Source organism: Lytechinus pictus, chromosome 2, assembly GCF_037042905.1.
Source record: "Lytechinus pictus isolate F3 Inbred chromosome 2, Lp3.0, whole genome shotgun sequence".
NCBI lineage: Eukaryota > Metazoa > Echinodermata > Echinoidea > Temnopleuroida > Toxopneustidae > Lytechinus > Lytechinus pictus.
Window position 1 is genome coordinate 14,637,829 of NC_087246.1, and position 23,635 is coordinate 14,661,463.

A 23,635-nucleotide genomic window follows, 5' to 3' on the forward strand; every position below is an offset into this window, starting at 1 on the left:
CCTTTTCTTTTATTGTGGCCATTCCATTTTGTAATATTTAAAATAATAATTTCCAATCTGGGGTTATATTCGGCTACCTCCATTGTCCTTTTTTCTCCAATTCAAACACGATTCTTTCATTTACAACTATTTACTGTATGGTGTAAACTAATGACATTATTTTTCATTATTTCACTGGTTCAATATTTCATCGAATGGTGAATCTTTCATGTTGAAATCAAATTGAACTTTCTGGGGCATTTGAAATTTGTCATCTTCTTTTGTCTTTAACCTCTCGGGTTTTTAAAAACAACAATTCTTGGATATTTGTTGATCGGCAAACCACTGACCCTTGTCTATGTGGACATTGTTAACTTGACCATGGCTTTCCGCTGGGTATCAAAATATGCCCCTGTCCAAATCCAAGCCCTCTCCTATCCTCACCGTTTTATGAAGTCAAATTCTGGTCCCTATCCCCCATGTTGGACTCATGTTTCATCCCGATTGCTCTCTGGACCTTTTCTTGGAATTGAATTTTGTCTGATTTCTTTTTTTGATTATCCTCTGATTTCTTTTGGGCAATTTTTTGTTGTTGGTCTTTTCACAATTATCTAATTTTGCTAGTACTTTTTGGTACAAATGTCAAATTCCTGTAACTTTTGATGAAACTAAAAATGAATTCCGATGAAGGGAATAAATCTTCACATTTCATCCCCTCACAAAAACAAACCCTCTCCCATCTGTATTTTATATTCACCACTTGATAACATACGACCCCCAAATTTCAACTTTGCAAAGTTATTTATTCTTTTCATACTAATCATTAAAAAATGAAATTTTAATTTCTGTTCAATGCATTCATATTGTAATTCTTCACACCACTTCTTAATGCATGCCAAAGCTCTTCATTATTTTATTTATCCTACATTTTGCAACATTTTCTTCTTTTTTTCATGGTATTTGCTCTTCATTCTACACATGTGTTGCTTTTTCTCTTCTATCTTTGCCCTTTATTTCCTATATCATTAATCACCTCTGTTGTTTGTGCTACACGTATATCTGCTACTCGTATCACCATCCCTACCACTGCTAACATTGCCATTGTTACATATATACGTTACAACCACAACCATTTCCACCAACATCTATCTATCTATAATCACTTTCCACTCTCCACAACAATTTCTACCACATCTACTGTATTATCAACCACTCTAATGTACCACTAACCCATTGCCTCTTTCTGGCCTGGCACTCTGCCAAAATCATTGCAGCCATCCCTACTGGCACTTCCACTACCACTTCTCCCCCCCCCCCTGCTACCACCATTACTCTCTTTGCCTTTCTGTTGCCAATGCTTTTACCACTGTCATGCTACCATTTTGACCAATGTTATCACAACCACACCCACAATACTACATCCCTGTAAATCACTGCCTTCCGCAATCGACCATGCCCTTTCATCATTAACCCAATAGCTCCGACGACCAAGTGAAAGTCGTATACCCTCTTCCTCGAAATCGAGGAAAGAGCAAAACGCCAGCAGCACGGCCCAGCCTTCCACAAATGGCACCCGCCGGCAATCTGACTCGGGGTCCGATTCTTCCTCGACCGGTGTGGTTGAACCCATCGCCAAAGTTGAGATTTCAGAGTCTTATTCCTCCTTACCCGAATCTGAATCACAGGTACTTGACTTTCAGAGGGAAAAATTAGATCAGTATTTAGCTTCATATATTGTACATTGTGCTTTCATTTGTAAATTGCATAAACGGTATATATATCTAGATCATACAATTATTGCTATTTTATTGTGTAAGCCTAGATTGTAGGTACACTAGCAAGCTGCAGTATGAATAGTACATAAAAGTACTATGTTGCCAGTTATCAATTTTGCACTGCTTTGTATTTCTATTCATATGCACAGCATGAAGTAGCTTCCATGTGTATGGTTTGTTAGGCATATTTACATGTACCAAACAACACTAACTTATCATTTATGTTATTATATTAATCAATTCAGTTACTGGGAGCTTTTATACAGGGAATTTAATTTTCATTAGTCATTACATCTGTTTAAAGGTTGTTTCTTCAAATTATGTTAAGCACAGTTTCTCTCAATGGATCTATGATTTGTGGATCAGGAGGAAGGTTTGAGGTTAATATCCTCAGGAACTTTTGGCATTTATAGAGATTTGATGAAGGAATGGATTATCATCAGACAAAACCTTTCCAATGAAAATGTCATTTTCATGATCTTGTTTTCAAAGAGTGATGATTTTTTGTTTGTGACTTTGTCTTCACCACAACATTCTTCCTCTTGAAAAGCCCATGATAGATCCCTGCTAAACTTTTTCTATGCGCAGTGTCTTTGACCACAAAATATTCCTTATACCCCCAGGAATGGCTTACCCCTAACCAAGGAATATGTTGGTGTACTATGGTGTGGATGGCAGCAATGCCCAAACTATAGATGGATACCATTGATTTTGAAAATAAGATTCTTTTAAAAAGCTGCTATCCAGTGCATAGTTCAGGTTTAAATGCATGTAGAATACACCAATTTATCCCCTATCTCTCTCCTTATTGGAGTTTATCAAGTGTGGGCAAAAGCTTAGTTTTTTATGTTGTGTAGATACCCTCTATTGGGAAGAAGGAGGAGGGAAGGGGGGGGGGGAGGCAAGTATAACAAGAAGGCGAGTGTGTGTGAGTGAAAGAAAGAGAGGGGGAGAGAGAACGCACCAGATATTCAAAGAAAGAAAAAGAAGACTAAAAATAGGGAAAGAAGAAATTTTTTTCTGATACAATCTGTCACCAAGTATAATTTCAAGCCAATTTAGTATTTCAACATCTCAACTAGAGGAGAGGGCTAAGATTAGTGGTAAAGTGGGCTGAGTCCATAAAAGAAATGATCAATTTCCTTCTTGAATCCCATCCTAGCCACCAAATACTTCCTGCCTTTCAGCGAGGCATATGTGTCTCATCACATCGTTCTGTGCTTGAACATAGTTTCAAAATGAAGATTGAGAGAATAGATCAGACTATTCAAAGCTAAAATTTTATTATGGCTTTTGTGTCCTTCCAGACCTTAGTTGACAATGTGACAAGATATCCTACTGTACCTTGCTGGACATGTAATTCACAAAAATGCAAAAATGAAAATGAGATCAAAGATCTGTATTTGGTGTTCAAAATTAGTAAGCATTGGAAAGAAAATGTAGTTATGTCATGATTATTTAATCACTTTCCAGAGACAGAGAGCTGAGAAACTCCTTGAAAGGCCAATCTCTTTATTAATGCTAGCAAAAGAAATTACCATGAATATAAATTTCCTCAAGAATACTTGCAAATTACAGTTCTGCCTACTTCACTTTTTTCTTTTATGAAGTTAGCCATCAAAAGTACATTTTTTTTTAAGCTCAGTGATTCAGTTTCTTGTATTTTGCCTGAAACCTGTATTATAGCCATGTGAAATCAATCCGCACCAATGGCTTAGGGGTAATTTTTTATTTAAGAAGAAAATGTATTTTTCTTGCGGTTACACTACCTCAAGATGCTTTACCGCGTTAAAGGCACAAGATTGTGTTTAATAAGAAACTGACTCGTTTGGAATGTATGCGTACATACATTGGGAAAAATGAACCTTTATATTGTTTGTCCACTTTTAATAATTCGGCCTTTCATGATAATGGTGATATTGTTGTATGCAATTAGTTTAAACAGAAGTATATTTTTTATTCATATTTTACATTTTGAATACTACTTTGAGGCCTTGATTTCTTTTTTAGATGTATCTTGCCACATATTTTTTTTGCAAATTGTCATCATCATGTGATTTCATTGATATTGAAAATGTTAGGCTCTATTCATTCCACTATTTTAAATCATTTTAACTCTTTATCTTTTCATGGATCACTTTATTTGCTGTTTTAATGAAACTTAAATTCAAATGAACTACATTTTGGGGTAGAGTTGGACTTCTTAGCTTCTAACAGCTTGCCCGTGGGGTTCTCTATTCAGTCATTTTATTCTTCACTCTCCAAAATGTCTATACACCAACTTAAAATACATCACAGAGTTCAAGCCCAAAAATATAAGAGAGATCTGGCTCTTGGCATCATTCTTTCTGATACTTGTTGTGATTGATGGATTTAGCGTGGCTGTCCTCCCAGTACAACCCCTTCCTTTCCAGTTCAGTTGAAAAGAAAACATTTCAAAGGCCAACACATACTATTGAAGTAAGCCTTCAATCTACATGTAGTCTGCCTTTTAGTCTAGCCCTCCAGTCTAGTTTTTGTGCTTTGTTCCACTTTACTTAAACTCCTACAATCACAAGATTTTGGAAGTCATGAGTTTGAGCGTAATTTTGATAGATGAAGAGTCTTTCTTCAAAAACAAGTTTATAAATGGGTAAACACCATCCTCTGGTAAAATTCTTTCTTTTTTAAAGGTTTGACTGGTAAGTGAAATGAACATGGGAGTCTTGAGAAATAAATGAAGTTTAAATGGGAAGTAAAAAGTTTCTGCAAGTTCAAACCCCCCCTTTGTTTTATGAATAGAGCATTCAGAAGATCTAGGATAGCATATGATCATTGACTTCTGAATCAATTAAGCACTTTCAGTTTCAGACTCTAGTCAGACTGACTATTTTCCTGATTTTAAAGTATAGTGTGTTAGTAAAGTAAAGTAGGCCTATAGTAAAGTATATTTTACAGTATAAAGTATAGGTTATATATGACCCTGGTAAGGCATAGGGGGTGGTGCATGATCAGGGAATAATTTTCCTGGTATCGCATTGCAATTTGCTCCACATTTTTGAAAGACTGCTATGCATAAAGTCTTTTGTATAGCATATTTTTACATAGGACTGTACATTACTTAGTTGAGAGCTTTTCTCACATGACCAAAAATGCTATTCAAATTTGTAAAGCTAAATTATTCCCTGATGATACAGCAATATATTTGAGTTGCCCCCCTCCACCTTATGCATGTATGCTCTTCTTGATACTGTAACAGGTGATACAAGATTTGATAGAATAGATAATAGAATACAATTAATTATGTCTGTGGAGTTTAATATCAATCTCTGTTTCAGTGGTCGCAACTTTTGTCTTTGGTCAGAAAGTGCTCAAACTTTTTTGCAACAGTGTCCTTTCAATACTATAATTTTTTCTATTTCAGGATACACTAGCCCTTTAAATCTCAATACTTCTGATAAATATCATGTGTGAAAGATTCTAATACTGTCCTCCAGCAGGGTTTTCGTTGTTCGGGTGATCAGGAACTGTTAAGTGAACAACCTGTCAAAACTTTCCTGAACCCTGTTGTGTCTGCAGGGGCTATATGGGGCGCAGAGGTCATAAATATGACAGGGTGGCAAAATATGCCATTCTGATACTCTGCATGCCTGTTACCGGTTTTATAAATGGGAGTTTATTTTTGGAACGTAAACATGATACCCCACCACCTGTTTATTCACCCCCCCCCCCCCCCCCACGCACCTCCTTCTGTCTTTCTTGAGCATGGCTATCCCAGGAAAATGCAGTGGGAAAGTCCCTGGCTCTCCTGTCTAAGTTTGATACTTTTCCCTTTATATTTGAAAAAGAAGTTGATGATACATGATTTAATTTAGCCTATATCCTGAGTTTTGTCTCGCAGTGCTGGTTGCGGTCACTGATTATACAGTAGATTGGGATTTAGGGAATAAGTGTTAACTTTATAGTAGAGTTTAAATTGGGGAAATTTATTTGAAATTCCATGTCTCTGTTGATGTAGGTTCCAAGGTTGAAAAAAAGATCAACATATGGAAGAACAGGTCATATGAGAGAGAACTTCCTATAGGCCTATGTAAATTTATTTGATTGTACATGTACGTGTACCTGGAGGCCTTTTTAAACAACTAGGACTTTCTGATTTTTGTGGAAATTTACTCAAATTCAATACATGAGGACCTATTCTTCTTGTTATTTTTCTGCTTCTTATTAACAACCATATTTTCAGGTCTCTGACCTAGAGGGGGTTTCTAAAATCTGTTCATAAAAAAGAAAAAAAACTACTTTAAGAATCTGGAAAGCTAGTGGGTTTAAAAAACATAAATTTGTGTTTAAATCTTCCGTTTCTTACTTCCATCAATAGATATTTAATTGTATACATGTATTGATGCTTCTAATTTATATATTCATGTTTGCCTACATGTTTATTTTCATTTATATGTATTTACATCATTTTGGTTTAGTTGGTGCAGCTGTATATCACGCCTCTGTTATGATCACAAATGGTAGCATGAATATAATCCCGGGGGAGAGGGGGGCCAAATATATATACTTTTTTCATTATTTTAGTGTTTTTGACACCCTTATTAAAATGAAAAAGATATCCTTTTTATGTGTTTTTTTGGTCACGCATGATATCCACCCGTCAATGGAAGTGCCTCCCCCCCCCCCCCCCCGGATATAATGCATAGTTGAATACATATCTACAGTACTATTCAGACTCGGCCACACATTATTCATAGGCATTCATGTAGTATAGGAAGATATGTACATCATGCTAAAACATGATGTAATTAACGTACAATGATACTGATAGTAATACAGGCATGATCAAACCTCATTGAAATCAAATGTAGCTTGCCCAATCTGAAGGTTAACTATGCCATTGTTTTAATGAGGTATGGCCAGAGCCGCCAGACCTTGGCCAAATCACTCTAACTTTCTAACATTTGGTTTGAGTTGGTTGTTTAATACTTGCATCTTGTTATATTTTTATTTGTATTCTCACCTTCCTCATCCTCCCGTCTAACCCCCATCTCCTGCTGACCTTATGGTGACCTCATTTTGATGACATCATTAATGACATCATCAGTTGATAGAGCATGAGTTAGCCATCCTGAGGGCTCAGCATCAACAGGTACCAGTTAAACTAACACATTAGATGTCTTCAAATCATTCTTTTATCTCGATGTCAGTGATGGAAGTGGTATATTTATTTAGAAAATCAGCAACCCCTTTTTATGTTTATTGATAATTTTGTTTTAAAACTTATAGAATGATATATATATTTTTTTTATTATTTATGAATTTACTATCTTTTATTGTATATATGGTAGTACTACAGTGTAAATAATTATGTTATTATAATTCAACCATTTTACTTTTTTATTTAACATTTGTAGACAATTAGTGTATGTTCAGTAATATTCAACCTTTAAAATTATAATGGATTACCCCTCTATAAAAACAGTTATCTGCAAAACAATGATATTGCCAATCAAGTAAGTTAAACCAGTGTTTGGATCCAACAATTGATTAAGAATAAACAATAAATGTAACAAATGTACACGTACTCTGTACAAAGTAGCAACTATAGCTTCAGCATCTATTGAGCTATCATATTCATCACATTTTATATTCCTGTCATTCATTCTATGTTGATATACTGCTTCATTATATCATACAGAAATTGCTGAAAAAAATGCAAACTTGCAAAGTTATGTCTTATTCAAGTACATGTATTCTTCATATTGTGCTTCCCTGTAGTGCAAATCTAGCGTACAGATAAGCTTATGCTGGATCATTCTGCTTTAGAAATAATATTATAATCATACATTTTAAAATGAACAGTAATAAAATAAATAATAAAATAAATAAAATTAACAGTACGATAATACGCCAGACGGTGGCCTGTACTTGTAGAGAAGAAGAAGAAATGCAATAATGTCAATAATGTACCCTCATGTGGTGGTTTATGGCAACATATCAGTACCGTTACAAATAGATAATTTTAGCAAGATGAGGGAAACATATATGGAAAAGATTTTGAGTTGTTATTTTCAATTTCATAAAAACCTTAGATTGTTTATATAATATTGCATGTGTAGATCCCATACAAAATGTTAATGACTTGATGATTTCGTTAGATATTTATGCATATTGAATGTTATTTGTTTTTACTGAATTGCATGTGATTGTATGCATGAGATTGATCTGGTATTATATAATAAACCATAAGACTTTAAATTCACCGAGTTAACATCTCATTCAAGAGTACTTCTACTCATCGAATAGGGATTTGTTTGTATATTGACTCATCAAAGTTATTATAAACATTAATCTAATAACTGGACACACTATTGCTATTGAATTCAGTATGTTCGTGAGAGTGAGGAGTCAGTGGAGAGTTTGAAGGAGCTGGTGGAATCTGGAGACAGGGAGAAGGTGGAGCTTATGCAAAGACTGGAGGAGACACAAAGGTAATAATCTCTCTTGTTACCACACTGGCATTCTGGTATCATGCAAGTTTGTTTCTTATAAGTCCTCATAATTTTATCTATCCTTGATACATCAGCATGGAAAAGTTTTTTTGGTTTAATAATTGTTTTCAAGTGTTTTCATTGATACTGATCAATATTTTATCTTTTCTCTAATAAAGGCAAGTTGATGATCTTCAATTCAGGATAGCAGAAGCTACAATAACATCATCAGATCTTCAGGTATTACTCTATATCATACTTGCTTGGTGGGGGAAGGGGGATAGGGGAGTTTACTTGTCCTCAATAGTGACTGCACTGCGATACTCTGCAGAACATATCATGTTAATTTTGTTCTTTTGTACAATATACAAATAGCGAATAGGCATGAGTGCTATGGTGCGAGATTTCGCATGAGGTGAAAGAAAGATGCTCTATTCAACGAGGCGTGAGCCGAGTTGAATAGAGCGTTTCTTTCTTTCACCGAATGCGAAATCTCGCACCATTGCACGAATAAGAATATTCGCTATTTGTGTTGTACAACGCCTCGGAATTTAGCGAAAATATGAAAAAACAAAGAGTTTATCCCTATAGTAATCTATGAAAAGGGAGCAAAAATACCGAAAGCAGAAAGCAAAATCCCACAAGTGCACACGACCTTGGGCAGCCTTGTGCATTTAGCCAGCTGGCTTATACGCGTATTGTTCATTTTTACCGAGCGCAATGAATTAAATCGTTTTGGATTTTGGATGGTACGTCTTTTGTGCAACGGTACGAATGTTTGACATTCAGCCTCCCATTTGCTCGCGTACAACAAGCTAAGTAGGTGTTGTACAATAAATGCTGTACAATGCTCTGCTATTAGTTAGGTCAAGCTCACCTGCTATGCAGAGTTAGCTTAATATGTTGCACCAAACTGGTTTTAAAATCCCTTTCCCATTGCCCTCTCTTGACTTTTGAACTACTTTTTACAATTTTCAGCTGTTAAAATGCTTATTTTACTGATGGTATATTAAGTTTTGGGGAAAATATTTCATATCCATATTTTCACATCCGTATAAATGAAGTAGTTAATTGATGTACATATTTTCAGATTGAGGAGCGGAAAATCCTAAATTGGCATATTAATTGTGTTTAAGGCTTATCAATCATTGCATTATTCAAAATTTATCTCATTTCTCTGCACCAATGCGAAATAGTTTCCAGTATAAAGAAAGTCTTTGAATGCTGTGAGCAGTGTAATAGATGACCTACCCACGTAGTAGAACTAGTAATATTGAGTGCCTTGGGAATCTTGTTTGGTGGATACAAGCACTAATACACAATCATGTTTATAATCAAAGAATGAAATGGAATTATTTTGCTCACATCAAATTGACTTTTTCTTTCTGCTATATATGGTATATTTTGTAAATGATATTTTATGATTCTATTTCAGGAGGAACATGAGTCAGAATCCCAGAAGTTAAAGGAGCTTTCTTCCAAACTAGCAGCTGAGTGTAAGAAAACAAGCTCTTTTGAAGCAGACATCTTAGATTTCAAGGTAATTTTGAGGCCCAGGGCCTACATTTCTCGATAAAAGTTTTAATCTAAGACTACAATGGTCGGCGGAATATGTAAGAAAATTTTAAACACATGATTTTAAGTAAGCATCATTTGCCCAGTTGTTCCGTTAAACACTATTTATCCTTGACAAACACTGGGCATACGGCGCGCCATAAGCATGACGCTTATTACATCCTGGTGAGTAGAGAGTAAGCCAGTATCTGTTTCTGTTTATGGTAACTCCCGTAGCAACTCGGCAGGACAGCTTTTTACTGGTAAACGCCAAGCTGGTATATAACCAATTGCCTGTAGGAAAAATTTTACATCTAGGTTAATCAGTCATAGTGGATGACCTTATAGATGACAGATATTACTCTTGGGTCTTTTTATCAAAGTGAAGACATTGGCAGAGTGGGGATTCAAACTCAAAAACTTGAGATTATGAGTCCAATGCTTTAAACACAAGACCACACGACCTGTGATGATGGGGTATGTATGGAAAGACATCGTCCCAGGTGGTTGTTCATAAAGCTGTTTGTAAATTATGCACAACTTATCATGTTCTTGGTTACTTAATCCATGGACCTACTAGAGACTCTCAATCATTTTAATTCCATCAGATATTTTATAATTATTATTGTGAACAATGCTAGGTTTAGTATTTGTGAAACTTTGATTAGGATAATCAGAATATTCATTCCCTCTATTCAATTAGGGTAGCTCATTTAGCACAAGAATATGTCACTAATCTTGAGTAAATTGTGCATAAGTTTATAACAGCTTTAGTACCCCCCCCCCCCTCCTGAAAGAGCCTTGTGTATATGAAAGTAGGAGTGGGCTATAAATGGGTGATTTTGGGTTTTACTGTGGGAACAGTTTTTTTGTGTTCCTTTTACCTTATCTCAACATGAAATGACAATATTTTTTGTCTCGGGTCCGAGAAAAAAGTGTGCCGGGCCAAAATCCAAAATGGCCGCCAAAACCCCCAAAATCACAGTTTTGGCCACAACTTTTTTATTTGGTGGTCATTTTCTCTGGTTTTGGTGTCTATTCATATGTTTTGGGGGGGCAGGCAATTTGTTTTTCCTATAATTAGTACTTTTAAACCATTATTTGTAGAGTTAAAAGGTAATTATACCTAAATTTTCCCATTTTTGTAGCCTTTTTTCAGCCAAAAAGTGGGTTTTATCATCCTGGGGTTCTGGGATATTAGATGGTACGAGGTCAACAATAGCAAGCAGCTTCATGTAGCTATATTGCTTTTATTCCTCCACTTTGGGTTTTACGGATATTTGTGAAATATATCTTATCAAATAAAAGAAAATGTACTGTACATAACACTGCACTGTATCCATGCATTGACCACCATGACATATGACAAGGCCTGTATAAACTATAGTGTCATAGAAATGAGCTCTCAAAGGTTTAGAATTAGATGCTCAGAAATTGAAGATATGTTTTTCTCAGATGAGGTACATGTTAATGGTGAAACCAGCAACGTAAATTACACTTACAAACTGTTAATATCACATACAATATATATACATGTAGTTACATCACATTTTTAAGCCATATCTTCTTCATTCTGGATGGCTTTTATCCTTTACCATGATACTAGTAGTTAATGGCCTGGGTTCTTGTGTCTAACTGGCCTATGTTTATGGGGTCAGGTAACTACTAGTATCATGGTAACGCTGATCAACAGCCAATCAGAATAAAGGATTGCATGCAAGTTACCATTAAGTTCAGTTAACATAATGGTAAATTTTTATGCAATGGGGCCCAGAATAGCTACAGTGTAAATTACCTCTCTCCGCCCCCTGAATTAGCATATTTGACAAAACATGTCCTCAATTTCTGAGACAAAACATATCTTCAATTTCTGAGGCATCTAATTCTAAACCTGAGAGCTCATTTCTATGACACTATAGTTTATACAAGCCTTGTTATATGTCATGGTGGCCAATGCATTTATACAGTGCAGTATGTATGTACAGTACATTGTACATATGTATACTGTATAGCCCCAATGGATAATTGATATCCGTAAAACCCAAAGTGGAGGAATAAAAGCAATATAGCTACATGAAGCTGCTTGCTATTGTTGACCTCGTACCATCTAATATCCCAGAACCCTAGGATGATAAAACCTACTTTTTGGCTGAAGAAAGGCAACAAAAATTGGAAAATTTAGGTATAATTACTTTTTAACTCTACAAATAATGGTTTAAAAGTACTAAATATAGGAAAAACAAATTGCCTGCCCCCCAAAACATATGAATAGACACCAAAACTAGAGAAATTGACCACCAAATAAAAAAGTTGTGGCCAAAACTGTGATTTTGGGGGTTTTGGCGGCCATTTTGGATTTTGGCCCGGCACACTTTTTTCTCGGACCCGAGACAAAAAATATTGTCATTTCATGTTGAGATACATTACAAGGAATAAAAAAAAACTGTTGTCATATTGAAATTACAAAAAAAGTATTTTTGACCCATGTATAGCCCACTCCTAATGAAAGCAAATTATTATTTTTGGACACATGAAGATGCATTATATACAAACTTTGCTAATTATGAACATTATACTTTGTCCCACGTTCTGTTAGAATAGTAGATTACCAGTAATTACTTTATTACATTCATGATCCGCTGCCTTCTGTAGAGTCAGAATGAAGAGAAGGAGTTCAAGATCGCCGAGCTGGAGATGGAGGCCTCCACCTATACGGAACAGATGGAGGAGCTCCAGAAACAGCTTGAGGAGACCAGGATCCAAATGGGAGAGCTGGAGACAAGGACCAAGGAAGGGGAAAGGACTGGAGAGGAGGCAGAGCAGTTCAGGCGGAGGGTGGCAGAGCTCGATGTGGAGCTGGAATCAGTCAGAGGGAGCAAGGAGGAGCTGGAAAAGAAAGTCAAAGTCTTGGTAAGTTATCTACTTTAGTTATTGTTCTTGCAGACCTTAATCATTTTTTAAAGGAAAGAATAGAATTTTTAGATTATTCAGCTCTTGGTTGACATGACTTACCTATATTTAGCTCACAATTTCCCAGTGGAAATCCTACATTTTTCCTGTTTTTATCAAAGTCATTGCCATTTGTCAGAAAGGTTTGGAGGTGTGTAATCATATATATTCAAATGTTTTTCATCCCATTTTACCTAGTCTCACAAGTTGGTCTTATCCAATGCTAGAGGAACCCTCCTATTTTCTCCAGAGCTGCCTGTCCTAAGTTGCTCTGGTCTAGGTGCTGCCTGCATGTGATGTAATGTCATTCTATCAACCCTTTATATGTCTCCCATCTTTGTTCTTACCCTGTGTTTGATCTTGTTTTGTTCATTATTATTTTTCAGGATGGTAATTTGAAGACCGAGATTGATCTGAGGCAAGAAAGGGACCATGAAATAGCAGGTCAGTATAAGGTTTACTTTTAACTCTGTTGTATGAAGCCATGAAGGGTTGTACTTGTCTACAATGTTCCCACAAATACAAAGAGAATATGCAATTTGAAGTTTTGTATTGTTGATGATTTTTAGAGCATGAATCGATTTGCCCTACCAGGCATCACTGCGGAATCAAGGTTTATGACATGAATCACATAACTGAGATTGATAACTGAGCACCTACGCAGCTCCAGCCTCATTAAAAGCTAAGCCAATACAGTTGCAGTAAACAATAACTTCATGAGAAAGTCTTTGATATCAATGTTTTTCACCATATCATCTTTGGTGATGTACCTGCATGCATAAAGTATGTTTTGTTCTTCATTTTTATGCATTTTTTATATTTATTCCACTTGCACAGAACTAAGCAAGAAATTATCAGAAGAAGAGTCTGCTCGAACCAAGCTTGCTTTCGATGTTCAGGGATTAAAGAATGCCTTATCTGGTAAGACCTTGTAGCCATATGATATTATGAGCTGCATAATGCCATTGCTACCATTGTTAATTTGTATTATACAGTGTCAATAGAAACTTGAAGTATGGTCATGTGGGCTAGTGGTTTCCTTGATTTCCTGTATCTCATGTAAGCAAAGGAAAATGGGCCCCTGGTCTCTTGCTAATGCTGTTAAAAATCTTTCAAACTCATTATTACCAGATATTTTGAAATACCCTGTATTTTATGTTATGATGGGGCTACCCGCGGTTTTAAACCTAGAGTTGCTTGTAGTCTGATAATAGTACAATGAAGTGATAATGAACAATATCAATGCACTGAAAAATCTGTTTTCTTGCAGACTTTGAAAGAAAGTGTCAAGCAAGCGAGGAGCGATGTAATCAACTGGTGGAGGATAAGAAGAAACTTGTGAGTTCACTTATCATTATTATTTTTGTATACAAATGCATGCAATTCCTAAGAGCTCACTTTGCATTATTTTGGATGTGTACATGAATGAATTAGTACACGTGCATCCTCTCCCTTCCTACTCCCTTCCTATTCCCCATGCCCTTGACCTTTACCCCCCTTTGTCCTCCTACTTATTCTCCTCCGTATTCCCCTTTTTATCATTCTCTTCTCCTACCCTCCCACCCCTGCCTCATCATCATCTTCTGTTCCCTCTTTCATCTCCCTTTTCTCCTTTCTCCCCCTCCTCCCCCTACCTCTGCTCTCACCCCCTCTTTCCTTCCCTCACCCTTCTACTCCTCTTCTTTCCTCCTCTTACATTCTCTTCTAACTCCTCCCCCTCTTCCAATCCTGCTCCTCTTCTTCCCTCGCCTTCTGTTTTCCATATTTATTTGCTATCTCCTTCTTTTGACTTTACCTAATGATTTACTTTCTTTATGTTCTCCACTGTGGTGTATATGCGTACAACTGACATTTCTTTCCTCTTCTTATTTTCAGGAAAATGATATTGCAGAATTAATGAGAAATTCCGGCAACAGTTCAGAGCAGCTAGTTTTGCTGAATGAACAAATACGAACAAAAGATAGGTAAGCTCATGTAGCCTGGTTCACTTCATCCAGGAAGAATAATTGTATGAAGCAATTTCTCTTTGTTTTCCATAGAATATATCCCCTCTATGAATGAATAATGTTTACAATAACATTAATGAAGACTAATCCTAGTAATGTTTGTTGGAGGTTTACAATTTGTGCTCAACGACACATATGAACTCATGCATGATGCTATCTACATTTGTAATGTGCAGTGCTCAAAAACATTAGTTTTACATGCTTTATAAACTTTGCATATTATTTTAAGAAAAAAAAAATTATTAACAATTTCTGTTAGAAGAGTATGAAATGATTATAGTGTTAGTAATAACATGATAATGATATTAGTAACATGAACAACAAAAATGATGATCATATGGGAGAGTTCCGGGTATATAGTACAAATTTTCAAAAAACAATGAGTTTAATAAGGGGCTTTTTATATCACAATTGCTCATCTAGGCTACCAAGTACAAAGCTCTTACATTGCAGGTTATATCTCCCTGCCAGTACCTGTCTAAACCTTGGTAGATAATGGCAATTGTAAATCAAGACCTTATGAAAGGACATTAGTAATGTGGTTTGATTGAAACCTGAATCTCATGATACAATTGCAACCTACATGTATGATGTGGAAACAGGTAAGTATTGTGAATTTTGTATTCCACTCTTGCACGTAGGAAAATAGAGGAACTCCAATCAAGTCTTTCCAGTGCCAACCAAAACGTGTCTCGGCTCGATGCCCTCCTCAGCCAAACCAGGCAAGAGGCTGATGAGGAGGCTAGGCGGCAGGCTCAACAACACCAACAAGAACTACAGAAATACAGACAGCAGATGAACAGCCTGGTAAGTTGGGGCTGAGCCCTGCAGGTAGAATGGATTCTTTTGATGGTTTGAAGGGCACCAATCACCTGAAATTGTTTTTTGCCAAGGGTTTGCCAATCTGCTTTCACACCTTGTGATTATAAGGTTCGAGTGTAAGAATAAGTGGCCTACCTGTATTGCGATTGATTTCAGATAAAGAAAATTTGTAAGGAATTAAAAAGAAGAATACATTACCCTTTCGTGGAAGCACATTTTAACACAGAATCGATCAGATTTCAGCAGGTTTTCTAATCCTTCTTGCATCCCATCTTGATCAGGACGTGCTATCAAATCAAAATCAATGACCAGCATACAAGTACAAAATGTGACATAGATCAATGGCAGTTTTGAAAGCACATTCACAGCAATCTATTCATGCCCCACTGAGGTTTTTGGAGATGAATATAATCCCATGGTTTAAAAATGAATTCAAGGTGGTTGGTTGCTACTTGCTCGAGATAATTTGACACTGAATGCTAAAATTTATTTGAAAGGTATCATTAACTCTTGCTTATCATCTGACCTTCATTTATGCCCTCTGAAATTACAACTTGTTAAAACTGATAATCAGTTTTCACACAACTGCTGATTTGCTTCATTTATTAAAAGTCAGTAGGCTGAAAATGGTCATATGCTATGGATGTTAAAAAACAGTGTATCATGTCACAAAGGTCAGATGATAGTAATGGACTGTGATACACACATCAAAGGTGAAAGTGTATTGTTTGATAAGGAGCAGAAAAATTCTAACAATAGGTCAGAATTTTTGAGCAAATTTTGGTTATTAAAAGTGTTCACTGACCTGGGCACCATTTCACTATGTATATCATCGATGACAAGCTATCATTCAATGGTTGTTACGATAGAAACAGATCTTCTCAGTCAACCATAAACAAGAATTTCTCAGTGAGTGAAAACTTGTGGGGGAGATATATTCAGTGTGGGGTTTCCCCTTGGTATCACACATGAATACCATTGACATGCAAGCATATTTACATTAATTTTTACAAGAATATTAGGTGCAAAGTGTTAATCATCTTGCCCATGGACCAATCTGATGCTTTCACAAATTGGTTAAATTATTCTTAATTTTTTTTAGAGTGGCTTTTATTATTATTTGTAAGCGTTGATTATGATTCTTATTTCATTTATGGTAAAAAGTCATAAAAAGTAGTACTTTGTTTATTTATTTTCTATTATTTGGTTGAAAGTTAGTTATTCTCCATGAAAGCAATATAGTTTTTCTATTGCATGGAATGTGAATATGTGTTTTCAAAGTGACAGCTGTGTAATATTGTTCAGTATGAATTCATGTAAAGATGTGTTTGTCAGAAAAGGAGCATTGGACTTTAAAGGCAATGTCCAGCTTGAATATAAATTTGTTTCTGTCAAGTAGCAAAATCAGTGGAAATTTTCAGTGAAGTTTGAGGAATATTAAATAAAAAAATACTTAATATTTGAATTGGAAATTATTTGAAATTCATTTTTTATATTCAATGGGTTGGCCTTAGCTATAAATGTAAAATTCACCTGCTTTCGCATGATTTGATTAATTTCAAAATACTCATATTTTTACATCTGATATTCCTCAACATTTCACTGAATTACCTATCTCTGATTAATTCTGCTTTGATGAAAATTTACTTGGCATTGGGTTCATATTCTTCCTCTGCTAACCAGACAAAACTTATTCTTGCATGTATACGAACTGGCTTATCTGCATGCTTATGTGTACAATGATGTATGTATGTGTACCTGTATGTATGTTCTTGTAACCTATTCTTGTACTCCTCGTTGTGTCCCTCCCAAACCTGTGCATCATGTGTTTGTTTCCATTGTGTGTTTGTCCTCTGCTATGTTCACCCATGTTTTATTTCATCCCGTATGTCTTGTCTTGTGTGTATCATCTCTGGGTCTAGTCCGTGTGTTGTGTTTTATCATAGGGTGATCCTTTCAAGTCATACCATTGAAAGTTACTCCCTTTGTGGATGCTGGCATGTTTCATTCCTTATCATCTGCTGGGTTTGAGCAAACATTTCATGGATATTGATTTAGAGGGAATTCTATGTGAAGTATTCCAGTGAGCTGAATGATGATATTCAGACAGGATGATAGATCCATGCCTTGCACCACCCCCCCCCCCCCCCCCCGTCTCCCTTAACCAAAACCATAAAAATAAACAGAAAAGTGACAAAAAGGAGCACAAACGATGATATGTATTATATTAATGATAGTATACGATCACAAACCTCAATATTCTATTGAAGGAACTGCTACTCACAGAAAGGAATTTGATCTGGGTGACAGTGTTATTCCTTAAATTCCTCTCCCCTTATTCCTCAAAAGTACAAAAAATTAAACCAAAGGAATTGTTAGACATATCATATATATACATATTACTGACAATGAACTGAAGCAATATCTACCATTACTATAAAAGAGATGCCACTTGTTTGTACTCATCACACTAAATATTCCACTTTTATAGCTTGTGGAGTAAACTGCAAAAATGTTTTAATCCTTGTGTACATTTCAATTGTAAATTCATACTGATTAATCATTGCATGATTTAAGTTCTGCATCATCAAATGTATTGCATTCTGAAGCTTGAGTTCTGAGATGAAACAAAATGTTTTATTTTTATTTTAAGATCATCCAGGAAAAACTAGTTAATTTTTTTTTCAGGGGGAGGGGGGGGGGGGCAAAAGGTAGAGAGAGTTACTTGTTTAATGTTGTGGTCTGTGTGTTTGTATTGTATAATTAAAATTTCATTTATAACTACATCCGAAGTTGAAAGTATGCAAGAAAAATTATTCACTCTGAGCCGAATCTGGTCATGAATTTCAAAACATTTAGAGATATAGGGATATATTAAAATATTTGGCCCCTCCAAAAAAAAATTGAAGCTTTATTAGAAGTGTTTCTCACTGCAATCATTCTGTGATACAAGAGTGTGACATTAGAGCCCTGTGATTTAAAGAGTTGAAAATCATTTTTTTTTTGGCAATCACATGGCTTTGCATAGATTACAATCACTAGTGAGTTGGTATAAACTGCTTTTTCTTAAGTGTCGTAAATTACCGTAAATTTCAAGTTTTTTTTTTTTTTAATTGGTGATTGAGAAATGGCCTCCCAGATTTCATCACAGAACTCGTTCCCCCTCCCACATTCCTTGGCTTATACAATTACATGTAGTGATTTTGTTATGTCATGAACACTTGCATCTTGAAAATTTATAACAATGCATCAACTAACTCTTTACAGCATTGAACCTGTTTTCATTAAGTAGCAAATTTAAATTGATAACTCTTGCCCTCTGTTGCAGATTCAGGCTTCTAAAATTATAATTTAATAGGTTTATATCTTTAGGATAAACGTAATTAAAGCCATCATGAGATTTATAAATTTGAAAAATTTAACTGAAAAAAATAATTGTAAAAAGAATATTTATGATAAGATCATTAATTATATGTGATTGAAAACCACATCCAGAATTTAGAGAGTTTTGGCTATAAATATAGTCCACATGTCTACACATTTATTTTATGCCATGCACATGACTAAATGTAGAATTGAGAATCAAAATAAAGAATAAACATAATTTTTCAGTCCATGGTTTATAATTACCTGTATATAATTATGGTGAAATGAATAGGACACAACAGTGGAATTTTACATTGTATTTTAGCTGGCAATATATTAAGTATTGCTCAGGCAATATATTAATTTTATTAGTAGCTCTGTATATGTGTACATGTTTAGTTGCATAATATGCATTAAAAAAAACATTTTGATTAAATCATCTACATCTGCAGTCTTATCACGAATGACAAGCATTTAGCTCATTTAGTGCTATATAGTCCTTTCTTTTCATAATAATTGAATTGTATGATATCCCCTTTAAGTTAAATGATATAATTTTATATGATCTAAATTTTAGGGTTATAAAAGTGATCCCTCATGGAATAAGTTTTCTTTATTTTTCTCTTTTCCATAGGTGAAATAACCCCATCCCCATCTTAGTAGAGCACATTCCTTTAGCTTTTCAAATTTTCTTTTCAATTAAGTTTTGTTATTTGGATATTTTGTTTAATATTTCCATCGTAGTGTCACACTGCAGGTTTTACATGTTGTTTTTGTTTATTAAGTTATTTGCAGCTGAAATCCACCTCCTCCCACCATAATGTTTGCACACCCATTTCTTCTGTTTTGTTTGTGTGCGTGTGCGTGTGTTTGTGTTTTTTCTAACACTCATTTTTTATTTCTTGTACTTCATTCATTTACATCATGTTTTCATCACATTCTTACCTTGTGCCTTTATTATATCACTGCCCCCTATTTTGTATTCAACAAAACTGTTCATTGTAACCCTTTAGTGTAGCTATCAAATTAACCCTTTCATGTAGCATTTACCAAGTTCCAAAGTTCTTTCAGTAGAAAAAGCAAAAAAAAAAAAAAATGCTCCATTTCTTTATTTTCTTGATTTGATTTTGATTTGTCCAAGATTTATTTTTCCTGCTTCATGTGCCCTTGTTGTATCCAAACCTATCTTCCCCTTTTGCCTATCCTGTGACCCTTGACCCTGACCTTAACCACCCCAAATGATCCCATCCTTACGACAAAACCCTCCACCCCAGCAAGCTGAGCTGGAATCGAGCCAGTCCGAGACAAGAAGCATCCGTGATGAGCTGCAAGGAGAGATGGAGGCAACCAAGGTTAGACTTGAGTCTGAGCTTGAGACTATTAGAAAGGAGAAGGTTGACCTTGAGAGTGAGAAGGTCAAGCTTGATGCTTCTGCTCAGGAGATGGAAGCTCGTCTCAATGATACAGAAGAGAAGTTGCAGACTTATGAGGCAAGTATACCAGGAGCTGTTTCTTGAAGATCGTCATAAAGTTACCCATAATTTTTATGAACAATAGGAATATGTCATTTAAGTCAAACAAGTTTCTTAACTTTTTTTTTGCTTTTATCTGGATTTGAATTTATATGTAGTTGTTGGTGAACATTGTTCCGGTAAACACAATTTTTTGTCTCGTCTGCATAGCAGAGCGAGACTATAATAGGCGCCACTTTTCCAATGGCGGCAGCGGCGTCGTCAACATTGAAATTCTAACCAAGGTTAAGTTTTTGAAACGTCATCATAACTTATGGACCTAATTCATGAAACTTGTACATAGGGTTAATCAAGTACTACTGCACATCCTGCTTGGGTTTCAGGTCACATGATAAAGTCAAAGGTCATTTAGGGTCAGTGAACTTAGACCATGTTGGGGGAATCATATCGAAATCTTAACCAAGGTTAAGTTTTTGAAATGTCATCATAACTCAAAAAGTATATGGATCTAGTTCATGGAACTTAGACATAAGGGTAACGGTGTATCATGGAAGATCCTGCCTGAATTTCAGGTCACATGACCAAGGTCAAAGGTCACCTAGGGTCAACAAACTTTGGCCATGTTGGGGTATTTGTGGAATTGTCATCATAACTTTAAAAGGTTATGGATCTAGTTCATGAAACTTGTACATAAGAGCAACCATGTATTCCTGAATATCCTGTGCATGTTTCAGGTCATGACTAAGATCAAAGGTCATTTAAGGTCAATGAACTTTGTCCATGTTTTTTTTTTTGGGGGGGGGTATTTGTTGAATTGGCGTCATAACTTTAGTTTATGGATTTAGTTCATGAAACATAGACATAAGGGTAATCAAGTATGAATGATTGTTTTGCACATGTCTTAGGTGACATCATCATGGTCAAAGGTCATTTTGGGTCAATGGACATTATATGAATGTTTTCTTTTGTGAATAATTATTCAATAGCTGTTCTTAAAGTCAGCACTGCTGCTTTATAGAATCATGTAATGCAGGCGAGACTGCCAGAGGCATTCCACTTGTTTAAACAGTGAATCTGATTTGGTGCAATTTGAATGGATTAATTTTAAATTTCTTTCTTATTTAAAATGTCAGAAAAACTCTGAGCCCATATATTATGGCAAACCATATTCTATTCATTTATGAAATCACTCATGACTGAATGGACACCTCATATGCATAATTATTGGTTTCTACCATCGTAGAAATATCCAATCATTGTCAAGGTGTACATGAAATATTTATTTGACTTTAAAGTTACCATCAATAAGTCAAGTTTTATTCAGTGGCACTCCTCAGAACAATAAGATTTTGTGACAATTTAAACAATATGCAATCAATCTTCTTTGTATGATATTAACATTAATTTCTTCTTCTTATGAAATTGAACATTTAGTACATTGAACCTATTTTAGAATATCAAAAGCAGAAATAGATTTAACCCATTAGAGGCCATGTCTGCATAAATGCAGGCCAAGGTCTTCGGTCAATGATTGTTGTTAGTTAGTTTCCTGTTGGCTTGCCACCTTAGAGAAATTTAATTTGCTTTCTTCACATATAGAAAACAAGATATCAGTGAAAAGATAAGTATTGTGTTTAAACTGAAGTTGAGAATTAAATTGGTCTATTTTCTAATTCTTCAAAACATTTATCCAGTGTATCATTTCAGTCAATTTAAAAAAAAGTCTGAAAGATAATCTTGAAAATATTTTTTTTTTTCAGCCTTATGAGATGCACTTTCATTTATGTATTGGGTACCACTGCAAAAGAAAGTTATATCGATGAAAAGAATAATTTATTGTCGGTATTTAGAGTTCATTTGTCACCATGGCATGTCTTGTGTACCTGTCATCCTTGTAGGTGGGTAATGCCAACCTTGAAGACAACCTGAAGAAGACAACGGAAGAGAGAGATCGTCTACGGGAGGAGCGGGACCAGGCCCTTGCAGATAAACAGCAGCTAATCTCAGACAAGGCTGAACTTGGACTAAGACAGGATGAGGCAGACCTGAAGCAGAGGCAGGTCCAGGACCAGTTAGATAGAGAGTCTCAGGCTAAGATCGAAGTAAGTATAACACATTTTGAAAGAGAAACTGAGGGATATATATTTCTTTATCCTTAGCGGAAATCTCTTTTATGTCATTTTGTCTCTGTAATATGTGCTGTCCCACCTACAATATATTCAACTGTATCATGTAAAAAATGTAATGTCTGGTGAACTGAAAAAACAAATGATTTCTTCTACCGGACCTTCCTCAAAACCAACTTTTTGGGGAAAGTCTTTATGGCATTCTTACAGTAATGTAACTATAAAGAGGCATTCCCCTCCTAAATGTTTAAATTGAAGAATTTCACATTGATACATCTGCTCTTTACTTTGATGTTTGTTGGTCACTGTAAATCACAATCCTTTCTCCTACACTCCTACACTAGTCATGTACATAAGCCTGAAATTAGATGAACTTTATGGGGAGTGAAGGGTGGCAGGCTTCCCTGAACTGAATTGAATATCTTAACATGCATTCTTTATGTAATGTGACTACCATACTGTATTCTGAATTGTACAATTCTCATTTATCTTCTATATACATTTAATCAAGATTACCTTCTTCTCTCCTTTTTGCCCTCCATCTTTTTATAACAGGTTGCATTTCTTCCCATCTCTGCCCCTACCCATGTTTTCAAATCGATGGTCTAATTAGATATATTTGTCTACTCTCCTGTTAAATGAGTTGTACGAAATGTTGTCCAATATGTCAAAGATTTATTTTCTTATGAGTAGAATATAATTTCTTTTTCTTTCTTTTTATTCATCCATATATAGCAATATCACTTGCATGCTCATTGATACATGTATATGAAATAATGCTTTCATAGTGTGGAATGTCATTTATTTGCAATAAATTTGTATGGTTTATTATTTTCAAGGGTCATCGAAAGAGCTATATGAATCATTTTGAGTTGGGCTGTCAAATGTAGGCTGAGCACTAACATAAAAAGGACGTTATCACACACATGCACATGATATATTTATGAGATAGATACTGAGAAATTCTTAAACCTTTTTAACTTTCACCTCCCTTGCAGCCATTGATCAATAATTGATCTTGAGCTTGATCAATGTCACACAGTGACATTGAACCTGTGAGTTCATGGGAAATCACTAATTAACATCATTAAACATCTACAAGTGTGTGTGAGA

General features: G+C 35.3%; 1 protein-coding gene across 6 annotated transcripts in view; it reads left to right on the forward strand.

The window, feature by feature from the left end:
• LOC129254758 (CAP-Gly domain-containing linker protein 1-like) overlaps positions 1-23,635 on the forward strand; it is a 53,381-nt gene that overhangs the window by 10,953 nt on the left and 18,793 nt on the right. For 2 of the 6 annotated variants that reach the window (XM_054893273.2, XM_064110386.1), the window contains exons 5-17: positions 1,458-1,664; positions 6,841-6,885; positions 8,124-8,227; positions 8,407-8,467; positions 9,663-9,767; positions 12,434-12,691; positions 13,117-13,174; positions 13,568-13,651; positions 14,001-14,068; positions 14,606-14,694; positions 15,378-15,543; positions 20,199-20,414; positions 22,295-22,498. In XM_054893273.2, the coding sequence (XP_054749248.2) occupies positions 1,458-1,664; positions 6,841-6,885; positions 8,124-8,227; positions 8,407-8,467; positions 9,663-9,767; positions 12,434-12,691; positions 13,117-13,174; positions 13,568-13,651; positions 14,001-14,068; positions 14,606-14,694; positions 15,378-15,543; positions 20,199-20,414; positions 22,295-22,498 (1,665 nt within the window). The remainder of the gene's footprint in view (positions 1-1,457; positions 1,665-6,840; positions 6,886-8,123; positions 8,228-8,406; positions 8,468-9,662; positions 9,768-12,433; positions 12,692-13,116; positions 13,175-13,567; positions 13,652-14,000; positions 14,069-14,605; positions 14,695-15,377; positions 15,544-20,198; positions 20,415-22,294; positions 22,499-23,635) is intronic. The other 4 variants (XM_064110393.1, XM_064110398.1, XM_064110403.1 and 1 more) reach the window with 4 other exon arrangements.